Raw genomic sequence first — 16,397 nt, 5'->3', positions numbered from 1 at the left:
CTACCCTCACCCTTTGCCATGCCCATGAATTGACAGAATCCGGTTATGTTGTCCAAGGCGTAGATTTATTCATATCAAAGTGAATAGTTCAACATAACCACTACTAAAGTATATGTATCCTACTTCGGTACATAAAAGTTATACATGCTTCACACTTTAGCGTCCTTCATATGTCAAAGGCACTAAGATATTAAAATAATTATTACATTTTCAGTATAGCATTAAGCTGACCATTCTCTTGTACAGTCTACTGCGCACATTAATCCCGCAGGCCACAATGCGCTACAGCAAACAGTTGCATTACCTGAACCAGGGCACCACATACCGCATCGGCCCTCAGAGGTACCTGAAAGTGGCAAAACCTTCCCACATGCACATATCGAAGGCACCATAAAATTGCACTAGTGGTCACAGATGAGCATAGCATTAAGTTGTTCCTAGCCTCGAATCCTCTGCTGCACACATTGTGCTGGCAGGCCACAACGTGCTACAACAAACCATTGCCTTACTTGAAAACCAGGGCTCCGCATAGCGCAACGGCCCACTGAGGTACCTGAACACAGGCAGCCTCCCCAAGATTAATCTCAGTCCTTAAGGAACGTGCTAGGGTGGTAGAGTTGACGACCACCGGCAGGCCGGTACCTTTCTCCGCCAATCCACTAAACACTTTGGTCCTACACCGTCATGGGGTCCATCCAGCCCCTTTGTTATTAACTGTCAGCGCTCCGCATTACCTAAAAAGCGGGTGGGTGGCTGGTTTTTCCGGCTCTTCTGTTGCTAAGGTCCAAGGAGACAAAGAGGACGATCCCCAAGCGGCACTGCCTTAAATACCTAGGCCTAGATGTATCAAGCCTTTTGCGATTCGCAAAGGCCGAAATTCGCTGAATTTCGGCCTTTGCGAATCGTAAACGGTCTTTTTGCATGTTTTGAGATGCATTAAAAAATCGCAAAATAAAAAATCGCAAAAATTTGCGATTCCTTATTTTGCTATAGCATTTAAGGAATCGCAATTTTGCGATTCCTTAAATGCTATGTATGAAACTTTTACATTTTGCGATTTTGGGTTAAGAAATTGCAAATTACCACCAACTTGAAGTTGGTGGTAATTTGCGAAATCTTAAAATAATCCCAAATGTTGCATTTTTAAAGGTGGCATATGACGCACATACATGCCCGTAGGGCATGTATGTGCGCCATATGCACACAAATGCTGATTTCAGGGGTACAGCAGGGTGTCCTTGAGACACCCCTGCACCCTTGAAATCATTCTCATTTTGCGATTAGCAAATTGCGAATCGCAAAATGAGATGTATTTCACAATAATTCCTATGGGCCTCCTGGCTCATAGGAATGAATGGGAAATTATTCCTTATTTGCGAATTCGCAACTTGCGAATTCGCAAATAAAGAATATTTAGAAATCGGAAAAAAATAGCGATTTGAAACATACATCCCATTTTGCGATTTCTAAATAGCGATTCGCTAAAAATCGCTATTAAGAAATCGCAAATAGGAACGATGATACATCTAGGCCCTAATCCCCTAGGGTTCGGTTTCGTTTCATTTCTGGCACATCCCGAAACCGAAACGTCCGTCCCGCTCCTCAAACAGGCCTCCCAGTGGAATGATTGGTCCCGTGGCGCATCTAAGGGCGCCCCCCTCTAGGCGCGGGGACGCCTGCTCAGTATGGGCACCTAAACTGAGTGCACTATTATCCCCCTGTGGTCCTCTTTCGCAAATGGCACAGTACTTCAGAATTGGGTGCGCAACGCGCCATTACAAGTCGTGCAACGTCAGAGAGAATTTTCTTCTGGTAGATTTTGTCAGGAAAACCCCAGGCGAGATTTGCAAAGGTCATCAGTGTTGGTAATCGGGTGTGCAAACTCCGATACCACAGATTATTCTCCATTTCAAGCAGCAAAATTCAGAGAAAACAGCATGAAGTAAAATTGCAATCTCTGGCATTTTTCTTGCATCCAAATAATGGCATGTGATGTGTCTGATGACTGTGGCACCCTTCATGCCCTCACTCCTGGCTTGTTGGAAGGTTGGCAAAATTACGGAATCCCCCATGCTGATTTAACCAGGCAGAAAGTCGAGACAGTTCAATGATGTAAAAACCTCGAAAAAATGTAAAATCTGAAGTTAACCAAAGCTCTGATTCTGCAGGTTAACCTTGGTGTCAGCCGAATAAACTCGGCCTAGGGTTGCCATCTCAACTCTTGTTAAAACTACTGGATGACTCGAGTAAAATTACTAGTCCGTAACATTTAAAGAAAGTGTATCTGTATTTGATTTTCATTCGAGTTGGCATCAAAGGAAGCTGTACAGAGATCTGCGGGTTATTCATATCAGTGACAGCATTTCATACTCGGTCGGCCAGCCTGCTTGCAATATTGTTTACCCTGAAACAACGTTTCCTTCCATGCAAAAAGTCATCGTACAGCGCCCCCTGGTGTTAGTAGTTAATAATAATTGAGCGCTTGCAATACCTCTATAAAATACAAACCCATCTCTAAGTCCCAATTATTATGATTAAGGGCTCTGGAATAAAGAAATTATGGAGCTGCTGTACTGTAATAACTTATTGCAGTGGAGTTATGCCTGCTACCACCAGCCAAGAAGACTGGCAGAACACAGGACATAATTAAAGCTGCAGTTTAAAGCAAAACCTGACTTTTCCTCTCCAGCTGTGTTTTTCTAGATGAGCAGAGCTGATATTTATTCCAAGATGTTTATTTTTTGCAGACTTTGGGTAATTGTAGGAAAGATAGATTCTCTCTGCATGTTTCTAGCTACTAAAAAAAGGATAGTGAAAGTCACATCAGAGATCCTTAACCTTATCAAGAAACTCAGCCTTCGACCTTGTTCTTCTGTGTGGCGATGGAACTCCCCAGTGACACAATATCCGTATAGTGAATGACAGTGTTTGACTCGATAGTTATGAAATTAAAGGAGGACCCCGCACAGGCTAATAGGGGACTGGGGGGATAGTAGATCTAAAAAAAGGACAAGGGCGTCCCCACATGCACAAACACACACAAAGTGAGTATTTTACTCTAAGACCAGCATGCCGTCATTCCGGCGGGAAAGGTAAAGTTACAAGATTTTTAAATCCAATTTCTAAAAGCGTATTACAACTGGGGATGTGGGTTCTATGTCTTGGTAATCCTGTATATCTACAATTACCAAGTCTTTAGTGAAAGGCCTATTTTAATTCACAATTAAGCAATGAACTCTATAAGAATGAAAAGACACAAATAAAACACTTTAAAACAATTTAAAGACAATTTAAAGAGATGTTTTCCACACCATAAGTTTCGTAAACCTCTGTAATACATTTATTGCATTTCAAAACAAAATTGATCATAATACAATATACAAATTTTTAAAAAAACATGATTATACATTTTATAAAAACGAATTAAAAAACAAAGAATCACAAGTCGAAGCGGCATTTCGGTATTCTGTATGTCTACCTTCTTCAGGACTGATTCTTAAAGCAAATGGGGCAAGTCTCCCCACTGAACACAGTTTGCTTCAGTTCAGAACCCTGTTGTCTTCAAATTACTGGGCATGTTTCCGGATTATATTTCTCAGTTGCGATGTCACTGATTTTCAAGGTAAGTTTTCTTGGTCTTGGACTACCAGGAGGAGCCACCGTATTTTCAGTTATGGGTTTCGTCAATGACCCATTAAAGATTTAGATGACTTGCGCAATTTAAAGGATATGTTGCTTCCAAGTCACTCCGTTGTGGATGGAAAGTCCGTTCTTTAGTGTTAGATTGGCCTCCCTGCTCCTGTCTCCTGGCAGTCAGTCAATACGTTTCTCAGCCGGTGTGGTCCGAGCCGCAAAGAGCACTTTGCATCCACAACGGAGTGACTTGGAAGCAACATATCCTTTAAATTGCGCAAGTCATCTAAATCTTTAATGGGTCATTGACGAAACCCATAACTGAGAATACGGTGGCTCCTCCTGGTAGTCCAAGACCAAGCAAACTTACCTTGAAAATCAGTGACATCGCAACTGAAAAATATAATCCGGAAACAGGCCCAGTAATTTGAAGACAACAGGGTTCTGAACTGAAGCAAACTGTGTTCAGTGGGGAGACTTGCCCCATTTGCTTTAAGAATCTTGTAACTTTACCTTTCCCGCCGGAATGACGGCATGCTGGTCTTAGAGTAAAATACTCACTTTGTGTGTGTTTGTGTATGTGGGGACGCCCTTGTCCTTTTTTTAGCGTTTGACTCGACGCACAAGCTTCTAAGTGACTGTCCATTATAAACACGGATGATCGCTGTGGGGCTACGGTGCAGAAGGGGTGTGCTGAGAAGGGGGTTGGTCCATAGGAGTGTTATCAAATGCTAGTGCTACAGTGTCTGCAGGATGGCTATGATGTGGACTCGCTGCCTGCTAGGTTCAAGGTCCAGTGGGCTGTGTTCAAGGCTTGGCAGGGACCTTGTGGGTGTTTTCAGGCGGCTGGGTCTTTTACGTCTCGTCTTCTCAAGGGGTTCGTATTGGTTTTCCTTGCTACCAGATGCAGGTCCTTTCTGGTGCAAGCTGCAGTTACTGCTAGAAATCTCATACCCAATTATGGTTTGAGTTGCCTTGACTAGTGAACTTGGAAAAGGTAGCTTCCCATGGCTAGAAATAGAATCCCCATTTTTAAGGCATTTGAGGGAAACTCTTAGCCTTTTTAAAATAGCAACTCACTTACCATCTGCACACTTTGAGACAATGCAATGGTTGAATATATTTGATTACATTTAACTTGTGCACTTTGGTACTACAATAGCTAAGTATAATGCTTTAATGGCTGTAAATATTATCTGAATGTCAATGTATTCAATTTAAACGACATATTGTAGAAAAGCATTTAGTTTTGCCTCATTTCCTATAAAGTCTACAGTTGTGATATACATAAATACAATTTAAGAAAAGTTTTCCATAAAAGTGATGCCTTTTAAATGATTAGACGAAGTCAACGAAATATACAAGTGAAGGGTAACGCAGTAGCACTGAATGTGTTTGTCCAGATGAGACCTCAGTGACGGCCGATATGCATGGTTGTCAGTCGGCCACGTGGGTGACTTTCACCCAGTCTTGCGTATTCATCCAACTGCACAAACTCTGTTGGGACTTCCTAGGTCACACATATCATGGCAACAAAAATCAAGCAAGCAGTATTCGGCATTCCTAGTAATGTCAGCTGAAAGCCAACCTCATGAAATGGGAACGGCTTGGTTCATCCCACTATCTCCAGTCCAGCACATCAACTTATCACTTGGTTGGAGGCACTACATCGAAAATACTAGCACTGCGAATACTATGATGTTTATCATAATAACTATAACTGTTTAGGGTTTGCAGTAGGGGTGGGTCCGATTTAGTGAGAGGTTGTATTATGGTTCAGTTGAGAGTCAGGGTTGAGGCAAATGTATAACCAATGTAGTGGGGAAGATGTATTGTTACATACAATACAGTATATACTTTCCTCCTAGATGAAGAGGCAGGTGAATCTTGTGGTTCTGACCTAGTAGTAGACAAACTTTAATACTGTAATCCTATCCCAGTTGGGAAACTTTTAGCTAGTTATGGCTTTTTAGGTAATATAACTTCATATACATTAAAAGTAAAACTACAAATCCCAGAATGAACACATTACTGACTGAACAGCCACGATGGCTGAAGGTGTCTCATCACAAATGAAAAGAGAGCCACTTGCCAGCTATGCAATGGCAGCATTCATATTAAAACCGCAATGGAACAACTTCAAATGTGCTAAGTGTCTGCTTACCCTTGACTTTAACTTTAATTAGAACATTGGAATGTTGGGAGCTCCATTGCAGACAATGGAGTGCTCCCTGCTTCTACGGGCCGGTAAAGGCCCGCAGAGCAACAGTCCAATGTTCCACAAAGGCCTCTCAGAGCTCGAAGGGATTTATATCCCCTCGAGCTTCGAGAACCCTTTGTTTAATTTGTTAGAACATTCTGCCCTCTTGTGGCAGAATGTTCTAATAGCCTTATAGCCCTTCGTAGCAGGGCTATACCGGCTATTAAAGTGACGCTGTCTCGTTAAAGTCCCTCGCCTTCGGCTCGGGCCTTTAATGATTCAGCGGGCCTTTAATGGCCGGTATAGCCCGCTACGGCGGGCTATAAGGCTATAGTAAATGCCTGCCACTTTCAGAGGACTCTTTTAAAACTACTACTAGAAACACTGTGCTTGAGGTCGGGTTTAGGTGTATTGGTATGTTATTTTATATTATACAGATCTGTAATGCGCACTATCATCCTGGATGGTTTCCTGGCACAAAGCCGGTGTGAGTCTCGGCTCACCTAAGACCTAGTGGGACTACTCGAAAAGGCAGGTCTTCAGCTTCTTGCAGAATTCAGGAAGTGAGAAGGAGGCTCTTATGCTTAGCGGCATGAGGGTTCTCTTATGTGTATTAGCACTTTGTTTCACGCTTTAGGAGCAATGCAGGAAAGGGCTCAGCTTTTGAAGTGTATTGCATTGGGGATGTATCGAGGTTGATACAGGAAGTAGATAGTTATCCTGCGATAAGGTGTTGCTTGAAGAGACGTGTTTTCAGCTTCTTTTGTAAGTGAATAGGGGAGGAGCCTTGCGGGTTTGGCATGTCTACCAGACCTATTATAGTAGACCACTTGGCACGTTGCTAGCATGAATGAATTAACTCTTGTAATTTTTGGGGGAAACATTTGTTAAAGCACATTGAAAGAGTGTCACGCATTTGTTCTCCAACACATTTTCATGTTCGCTAAGTGCTCCAATTTACAAAGCAAACTAAGACTTGTTTCTTACCACAGCTATGCAGAGGTACGGGCTGAAAGAAGACGCGACCTTGGCTTGGAAGAGTCCACCACAGAAGTGGCAGCAGCTTCAGTGAAGGTAAGTCCCCTGAATCCAAATAATGTTCAAGATGAAGCCCCTGCTCAATAACTCAAGCATTCTCCACCTACTTGCAATTGATTCATCGATCAGTGTCTGTTTCAAAGATAACACATCAGCCAAGAAGATTTATAAACATGGAAAGAAATAACTAATTTCATTGCTGAGTGGAAAACATGATTTCACAACTTTGCCCGCATCAAAATGGATTTTTCGCACTTACTCCGTAATCCATCATGTGCTGTATAATTTACATATTTTAAGAAAGAAATGTGTTTCTAGGTCAAACATACGAAGAGGTGCACAGGCTTAAGCACCGCTCCTCACACAACTGGTCACCTGTCTGCTCTTCAGTGCTCTATTCCGGCGCAAGGTGGCAGTTGTGCTTGATGGTGTCAGGGGCGGCTCTAGGCTCATGGTGGCCCTGGGCAGGGAGGGTAGGTAGGGGCCCCTGAAGAGTGGGTCCGGGCAGGGCGGAGCGCGGAGGCCAGTGAAGAGGAGGGGGTCAGGGTATTTGGAAGTGGAACAGAGCCGGAGCCCGCCAAATCCCTGCTAGGGGCCGCCACGCAAATATGTATCCATCCTCAGAGGATTATTATATTAAGGTTATATATCGGCTTGGTGGCCCCTGGGGTTTGGTGGCCCTGTGCAGGTGCACAGCTTACACATGCCTAAGGCCGCCCCTGATGGTGTGAACGTCCCCAATTAATGGACTAGGAGTGGGGGCTTTTGCTTGAAGCAGGAAGCACCTTACAAGGAGGGCACAGAGTGTTAGTCCTTTATTGTCTTGCAAATTCATGTTTCATCATTCTTGCAAATTCATGTTTGCAACAGACACTTTGTTCTCAAAGCTCATTTATTTGAAACACAGGTTCCAGTTCCCAAAACAGTAATCATTTCAAATGGGAGAATCTTGAATAGGTTGCATTTTCTATAGCCCCATAAGTTGAATTTCATATTACCTAATTGTAAGACACCTGATAAATATGAAATGCACTATACTGTACTGCAGCGATGTTTCTTAATTAAATGAGGTATTGACAAGGCCTTATAGTCTGTATACAAAATGAACTCAAAACAGAGAACTTGTTTTTAAAACATGACTTGGATGCATGGAATAACAGAGACACACAAGAAGTGTCTACAGGTAGGTTTGCTTTCTGCTGGGTACAACATCATATATATCTTACTCAAATTATTTTACTTTTTAGAGGTAGAATGACCAGTTAATGAAATACTGGTCCTCCTCTTCAATACTAGATTGAAACATGAATTGTTTTGGAGGCGCCATATTTGGTATTCGAACGCCAGTGCTAGTAACCTTGGAGAACGTGTGTAAATGTGGGGGATCAGATTTACCATTCTAACTCCAGTCCTGCTAACACTGGGGGAAGTCCATAAATTGTGGGTGCAGGGAAGGAGGGTGATATTTACTATTCTAACTCCAGTCCTACTTACATTGTGAAGCATGACTGTGTTAGAGGGCAAATATTTAGTATTCTAATCTGTCAAATTAACATAGGAAGTATGCATATATTTAATACATATATCATGCATCATAATAATGTCTTCTGTTTGGCTGACATTGGGAGAAATAAAAAAATATAACGGGGTTTCTGATTCGCTATCTTAATTTAAAATAGGGAAATATCTAATATATATATATATATATATATATATATATATATATATATATATATATATATATATATATATATATATATATCCAACAAAGTTTGTCACATTTAGGAGCGCCACCTCGGAACATTCTCCACACATATGAGGGAAACAGACATCTTTCGCCTGTCACTGCCATCCAAAATAACGGGCTTAACGCGTTTCGAAATTCAATTCTTGATCACAAGCCCACAGCAAAAGAGAGTGCAAACAACTTGTAGAGCACACCTGTATTTTATTCAAAAGTCTCGCCTCCTGGGCGTATTCTCCCGTCCACATGGGCGTGCATGGCAAAGCCCTCTGGTATTTGGAGTCTCTACATATTATACAATACCCAGTGGTTGTTGGTTGCCTTTCGTGAAATAGATGCAAATAAAATCCCAAGTGGTTTGACGGCATCTGACCTGCCGATAGTGTTGTTCATACCAAATCCCTCACACAGGGACAGGTCCTTTCCAATATGCGCCCACAATTCCAAAGCGGTAGGATCCGCCTGTATGCAGCGGGCTGCTCCGCGACCTGACAAAGCCGATATTTAATCCAACAAAGTTTGTCACATTTAGCGGCTTTGTCAGGCTGCGGAGCAGCGTGCTGCATACAGGCGCTTAGTTTATTTTAGCGCGCACACTCAGTCAACAAACAAACGCGTTTCGGCGTTGCCGCCTTCGTCAGTGCTGGCTGACAGAGAAATTTTTTCATTTAAATAAAGTTTGCAATCAACAACACATCACATGTTAAAAAGTAAACATAAAAAGAGGCACAATAGTTCATTCACTTTTGGCAGCCATCTTGTAATGCCTCAGATCAGTGTAATCACCATCCGATATAAAGTTTATCTCGAGTTCATTGCATCAATTTTAAGCAAATAATTCACGGAGTAAATAATTCATGTCACATTGCACAACCCTGAATGGGTTTTTCTTTTTCCGCAACCTCAACAGTTCGAGATACGTTATTAGCACATACTCTTACTGTTCAATAACAATGACCACTGTTCACTATAATTCATTTTTAAGAATGTACATTTCACCCTTGTTCAACATATTATGCCCTGAATGGGCTTGTCACACGACAAACTCTTAATTCAGAGTACATCGGTACCGTTCATGATTTCTTTGACAGCTGTCATCTTAGAAAGTGCCTCATAAATACCCTCTTTGTTTGCTAATGAAGATATTCAAACTCCATCCCAAGGACATAGTACCAATGACCACAGATGGAGATGCAAGTACAAACTCATTGGTAGGTACCGATATGGAAGCACTGATTACGGTACGAGGACTAATGGAAGATACCAATTCATGGGAGGACCCAAGGGAATCACCAACAAAATTCCTGGAAGAAGGGTGAATTGTCCAGAAAGGCTGCAGAAGTAGCATGAAAATAAAATCACATTTTAATCCCAAGGGCGCACATGATGCGATAGATACTTTCCAGGAAGTAGTCATTGAAGAATCGAAGGACTTACAGAAAAAGAAATTCAATGGTGCTAAAAGAAACTTTAATAAACTGGAATGGAACACAATTAAAAATCTACGGGATGACGAAAACATAGTCATCAAACCCAGTGATAAAGGGGGAAATATTGTGTTGCTAAATAAATAACAATATGAGGACGAGGCTTTCTCACAACTAAGGAAACCCGAACATTACGCTCCTATCAAAAGAGAACAATATGCTGAGAGTTGAACAGCTCGGGGATTCGATCTGCGTGTTTGGAAACATTTTACGCACTCCACCGTGCATTAAGGAGGCACCCGGGAAAATGAGGAGCGGCAGATGGTGGATGCGAGTTGTGGATATATATATATTTATATATATATTAGATCTTTCCCTATTTTAAATTTAGATAGTAAATATATATATATATATATATATATATATATATATATATATATATATATATATATTATTTATATATACACACATATATATACACAAATATACCCGTTCTTTAGGAAGAGACGGGGCTGGTGGTGGATGTTTATGCAGCAGTCGGCGCTGCAAATCCGACACGCCTCTCGGTCTGATGCTCCATTGATGCCGGCATTGCTTTGTGGTGTTGCGTGCTGAATGCACACAGTGGCGACCTCCCCCCCCCGCCCTAGACTTTGTTTCGGTACCGGGGAGAGAGCAGCGTTGTTCCAGCTGACTGGGACACCACCGGGAGACGATTGCCGCCAGGATGTGTTCTCGCAGCAGAAAGTGGGCAGACTCATATGGCCGACAACTGTTGGGGCATTACTAAGTGCACGGACCGGTCACTGCACCTTGAGTCCACATTTTGGGGAAGCGCCTACAAGCCCTGTCTGAGACCTGTACGGACTACTTCTCAGTGTGGGGACTCCATTTACCAGCATTCATAGCGATCACTGCAGCAGAGGTATGAAGAACGGAGCCTCTGATTGGACAAACTTGACTCCAATGGGAGTAAAATGAGCAGTACATACCCCACACAGAACCATTGTTTCTAAGAACACAATGGCAATGAGGAAGGCAAACGCCGAAACGCGTCTGCCAGGTGTTTTTATTGAACTGTGATGTCTGGATGGTGGCAAATAAAACTCCCCTGGTGTGGTTCCAATGCATGTGTCGGACCCGTTCTTTAGGAAGAGACGGGGCTGGTGGTGGATATATATTTATATATATAACATTATTTATCCCATGAAAATAACATGTTAATTAATATAAATACAAATTTCTGAAATAAATTAATGTAATGATAAATTATAGATGTCTTTTTTAAATGTATTTACTTTCAATACAAACATTTTAAAAATTAAATCCCATCTTTGTATTCAATGAGTTTTTTTCAAAAATATACATGAACTTGAACATTGAACCACAAAATATGTCTTCAATACAAATTGGCACAATGACAATACTAATTTAAAATAATTATTACTTAAAACCCTCATCTATGTAGATGAAACTCGTCAATAATAGAAAACTACAAACCCATTTCACCATTGTTCATTTTTCTGCAATTCATAAAATATAAATAAATAGGGTCAATTTTTAAAATAATTATATTGATTACTACAACATGAAAATAAAATACTGCCCGTCCAATGCTATAATAAACTCCACAACCTAAATATAACTACATAGAAAAATATTATCAAATATTTAAAATATTGACAATTAAGATGGTGTTTCAAATAAAACAGTATTCCCCTAATCCCCCTATGTAATACAATTATAAAAATATGCATTTAAAAATAAATAATACATCATTCAAATAAATGACTACCCACCCAATCCCCCAATAAAACCCACAACACAACCATAATTTTTATAAACAAAAATCCAATCACTTAAAACTTACAATTTAACATTATTTTATATGTAAAAGTGTAAGTAAAATATAGAAACAACAAAAGACATTACAATAATATTATATACCTTGACATTTAAGCATACTATAATTTACCATGGATAATACTGACAAACATATAAAAAGCAATATACTTACCTTTGATATTCTGTTACACAATATCTCTTGCAGTTGCAATATTTTGACTATGGTACTATGGTCACACAATATTTTGTAGTCAATATTCTTGCCCCACACCAAAGTTAACTATGAGCATGATTAATTGTAGAGATTTTTGCATATTTGTAACTGGCTGCTTTAAAGCACACTGAACCGGCATGGTGGGACCGGGAGGGGGGGGAGGGGGTCAGGAAGAATAATGGTTATGTATAGCTGTTGAAGAGTCAGCGAGAAGGTGAATTTGGCAGAGATGGGTCTTCAGCTTCTTCCTTAAGTGAGGTTTGTCATTACGTGTTCTTCATAGCACTTTGATTGATATGTCCCTGTGTGTTTTTTTCCAGAGCCACAATAGTTACATAGACATCCGGCATTGTGCAGCGAACCAGGACACGAGTAGGGACCGATTGTCCGTCTCCTCTCATAGCTCCCGGAGATCATCACGTACAGCACTATCGGATTCGGCATGTATGTATGGTACTCTAAAGGCGAAAAAGTTTGCAACAGTATATCTTACTGATAAGTCACTGTCAAGGCGGCATTTTAACATATACACTTATATATCTGGTATGAACTAAGCTTTTGCACCAAAATAATCATGAAGCATAGAGATTGTTTTGTAATTTAGTCAGCACCACTTCTGGTAAACGTAATTTGGAATTGTTTGCGTTCAGGTACCAAAACTAAATAAGGATCAAACAAACTTTTGTAAAAGAGCCATTCATTTTTGCTGCAATGGATTATTATTTTGCACTGTCTCCTACCGCTTCACTGATCTTGCATATTGAAGAACATCAATGTTAGTCAATCAATCATTTCCTCACTTCATGATAAAACTGAAACTTCTTCTCCTCAACACATATCTATACCCTCCCCCCTTGGACCATCTTACTGGTCTGTTTGCTCGCAATCCACATTATCTAAATCACATGAGCCTCACTATTGTGGGAATGAAAATGTGTCTCCACTCTCCCCACCATCTCAACCACCATCTGAACACCCTACCTTTCCACCTCAGAAATATATAATCGTCCAACTATACTACAGTCCGTTGTAATTTCCTTTATATATTGTTTGCTATACATTTTTATTTACTCCACACGTGCAATTGCTGCTATGCTAACTATGTATAGCGAGATATATATATATATATATATATATATATATATATATATATATATATATATATATATATATATATATATATATATATATATATATATGTGCTGTATCTACCCCAAAATTATATCGTCAAAATATACTAATGACTTTCGTACACTTTGTTTACATACTGTCACTATGCATCTATATTTACCTCATTTGCAACTCACATAATAATAACAGCTTTGTTAACTCTGTGAAGCGCTCTGATACCTTCGGGTCTGTCTCGTTTTGTACAAAACTCGATGCATAAATTCCTCGCCCACGCGTACACGCACTTTCCAGGAACTTGATTAGGGCAGCTTCCAGTCAGAGCTGGCCACCTTCTATGGCTAATCACTTAGAGAAGCAGTATTATTACTGTGCGCTGCGAGTGTGACTGCACTTGATTGCTCTGCAGAGACACTCCATCATATTTTACATGTGATAAAGATAATGAGTCTCTCATAGGGTTTGGTGACATTTGAATGTGACCATGGCTGTGTTCTGTTATGCATCTGTGTTACCTGAGAATATAGTCATTGTGGATTTATGTTTGATGCATAGATTTCAACATAAAATCCTTAAATGATTAAGTTGCTGATGAGAGCAGCTTTCACAAACCTCATTATTTTCTTCCTAAAATGTTTGTTCCATATTATACTGTGCTTCCACACAATACAAAGATTCACTAATATGCAGGTATTCATTCATACTTCCTTATGTCTGTGCTAATCCATGGGCCTGCAAGAGAGATTTCTTATGTAAAAAATAAAAAAAAGTTAGCAAACTAAATTCCCACCTCAAGGAGAGGCTTCTCTTTTTACATATCAATGGCACTCAAAGAGAACTTTCAGCCAGATTGTAACTAAGTCCCTTATTCTGATGCACCAGCCAGACTGGCTGGAGATTTCATGAAAGCTCATTAAAGAAACCGCAATGACGAAAAAAAGATGGAGAACACATAGAGTTGCGTGTGCATGGTGGCAGGGTGCTATGCATTCTTATTTATTTTGAGATGCTGTTTTTTAATTGTCACATGGGGTTACCAAATTACTTTAAAATCCATGGAAAAATTAAGGGTTTGAGTTTCTCTTCTTCTGGGTTCATGAGCGGCAAAAATAACACTTTGACCAACCAATGAGCTAAGGACATTTTGTGTTGGAAAGTAGAGTATTTCTTTTGGCGCAACTAAGGCAAGTCCGTCTGTGCCCGTCTGTGCCTGGACCGCGCCCAGCGCCAGGACCCTTGGACCCCGCCAACGCCACAACGCCGGCACCGCTATGATGCCAGACCCCTCCATGCACTCAACACCTGACGATAACACACCTGCTTCCTGGTCGCCCTAAGCGCACCCACGGAGCTTTTCCCTGCCAGAACTGCAGCTTCACAGGCTTCCGCCCCACCATGCTGCCGACCAGGAAAGAACCCAACCACCTCAGATACATCCTTCTCAACACCCGCTCCTCCCGCAAACACGCTGTTGAACTCTGGGACCTACTCGACTCAACTTCCCAAGACATCGCATTCTTCACCTGGCTTAACCCCGCCTCTGCACCCGACATAGTCATAGCCGTCCTGGAAGGCTGCAAGATCACCCGCAGGGACCGCACCAACGGAGCAGGAGGAGGAATCACCATCGTCCACGGGAACACTCTCAGAGTCTCGACCAACACCGACGACACCCTCAGCACCGCCAAATCTCCGTACTTCCAGATCCACAACGACCCCAACACCACCCTCAGAGGAATCCTCATCTAAAGACCCCCCGGACTCCGACCACAGTTCAGCGACTCCATCGCCGACTTCATCAGCACACACGCCCTCGCCTCAACAGACTACATCCTCCTCGGGGACCTGAACTTCCACCTCGAGAACAACAACGACGACACCAACTCCACCACCCTGATCAACAACCTAGACAACCTCAGACTCAGACAACTCGTCACAACACCCACCCACTGCGCCAGTCACACGCTTGACCTCATATTCTCCGCAAGCCCCCACGTCTCCTTCAACATCTCCTTCAACCACACCACCGAACTCCACTGGACCGAACATCGCTGCTTCCACTTCACCTTCAAGAAACCCACCACGCACCACCGCACCCAACAGATGCCTCGCCGCTGCTGGAGCAAAGTCACCAAGTACTAGCTAACCACCACCCTCCCCTAGAGCTCACCCGCCGACCCCACCGACCATGACACCACCGCCCGCAACTTCTGACAGTGGATCAACGACTGCGCCAAAACCCTCGCCACGATCAAGTAACCCTCTAACAGTTACACCAACAAGAAAGCCAGCTGGTTTACTGAAGACCTCTGGGCCTCCAAGCAAACCTGCCGAAAGCTGGAGAAGATGAACGAACACTGGACAGCCACGCAGCCCACAAGAATGCCACCCGCAGACACCATCACCTCATCAGATCCGTCAAAAGGGCCTCCTCCAAAGACCGCCTAGACAACAACGCGCACAACAGCAAAGAGCTCTTCAACATCGTGAAGGAAGTCTCCAACCCCAGCTCCAACACCAACAACATCCCACCCTTGCAAGACCTGTGCGACTCGCTGGCCCCCTTCTTCCACCGCAAGTTCGCAGACATCCACGACAGCTTCAATGCCACGACGATCCCGACAACCACTGAGACCTCTGCCCCCACGACCACCATCCGCACCAACCACCTGCTCTCCTGTACCAACATCAACGACGACAACACCATCAAGATTTTGAACACCATCCACTCTGGATCTCCGTCAGACCCATGCCCACACCACATCTTCAACAAAGCCAGCACAGCCATCGCAGCCCATCTCCGGAAAGTCATCAACACCTCCTTGAGACAGCCACCTTCCCGGAGAGCTGGAAGCACGCCGAGATGAACGCCTTTCTCACGAAACCCAAGGCGGACCGTAAGGATCTCCATAACTTCCGGCCCATCTCCCTGCTCCCGTTCCCAGAAAAGGTCATCGAGAAGACCCGCTACCTCGAGAAGAACAACATCCTGGACCCTTCCCAGTCTGGGTTCTGCAGCAACCACAGCACCGAGACTGCCCTCATCACCGCCGCCGATGACATCAAGTCCCTGCTGGACAACGGAGAAACAGCAGCACTCATCTTCCTAGACCTGTCAGCCGCCTTCGACATGGTCTGACACCACACACTACGAACACGCCTCCACAA

At 42.5% G+C, this 16,397-nt stretch overlaps 1 protein-coding gene across 2 annotated transcripts in view; it reads left to right on the top strand.

Moving 5' to 3' along the window:
- Positions 1 to 16,397, top strand: part of LOC147718624 (neuronal PAS domain-containing protein 2-like) — a 552,138-nt gene that overhangs the window by 473,411 nt on the left and 62,330 nt on the right. For both annotated transcript variants that reach the window (XM_086918582.1, XM_086918581.1), the window contains 2 exons: positions 6,826 to 6,907; positions 12,422 to 12,545. In XM_086918582.1, the coding sequence (XP_086774708.1) occupies positions 6,826 to 6,907; positions 12,422 to 12,545 (206 nt within the window). The remainder of the gene's footprint in view (positions 1 to 6,825; positions 6,908 to 12,421; positions 12,546 to 16,397) is intronic.

This window comes from Lissotriton vulgaris, chromosome 4_1 (genome assembly GCF_964263255.1).
Source record: "Lissotriton vulgaris chromosome 4_1, aLisVul1.2, whole genome shotgun sequence".
Classification (NCBI taxonomy): domain Eukaryota; kingdom Metazoa; phylum Chordata; class Amphibia; order Caudata; family Salamandridae; genus Lissotriton; species Lissotriton vulgaris.
The sequence above is the reverse complement of the archived record's forward strand: the minus strand, read 5'-3'. Positions and strand labels throughout refer to the sequence as shown.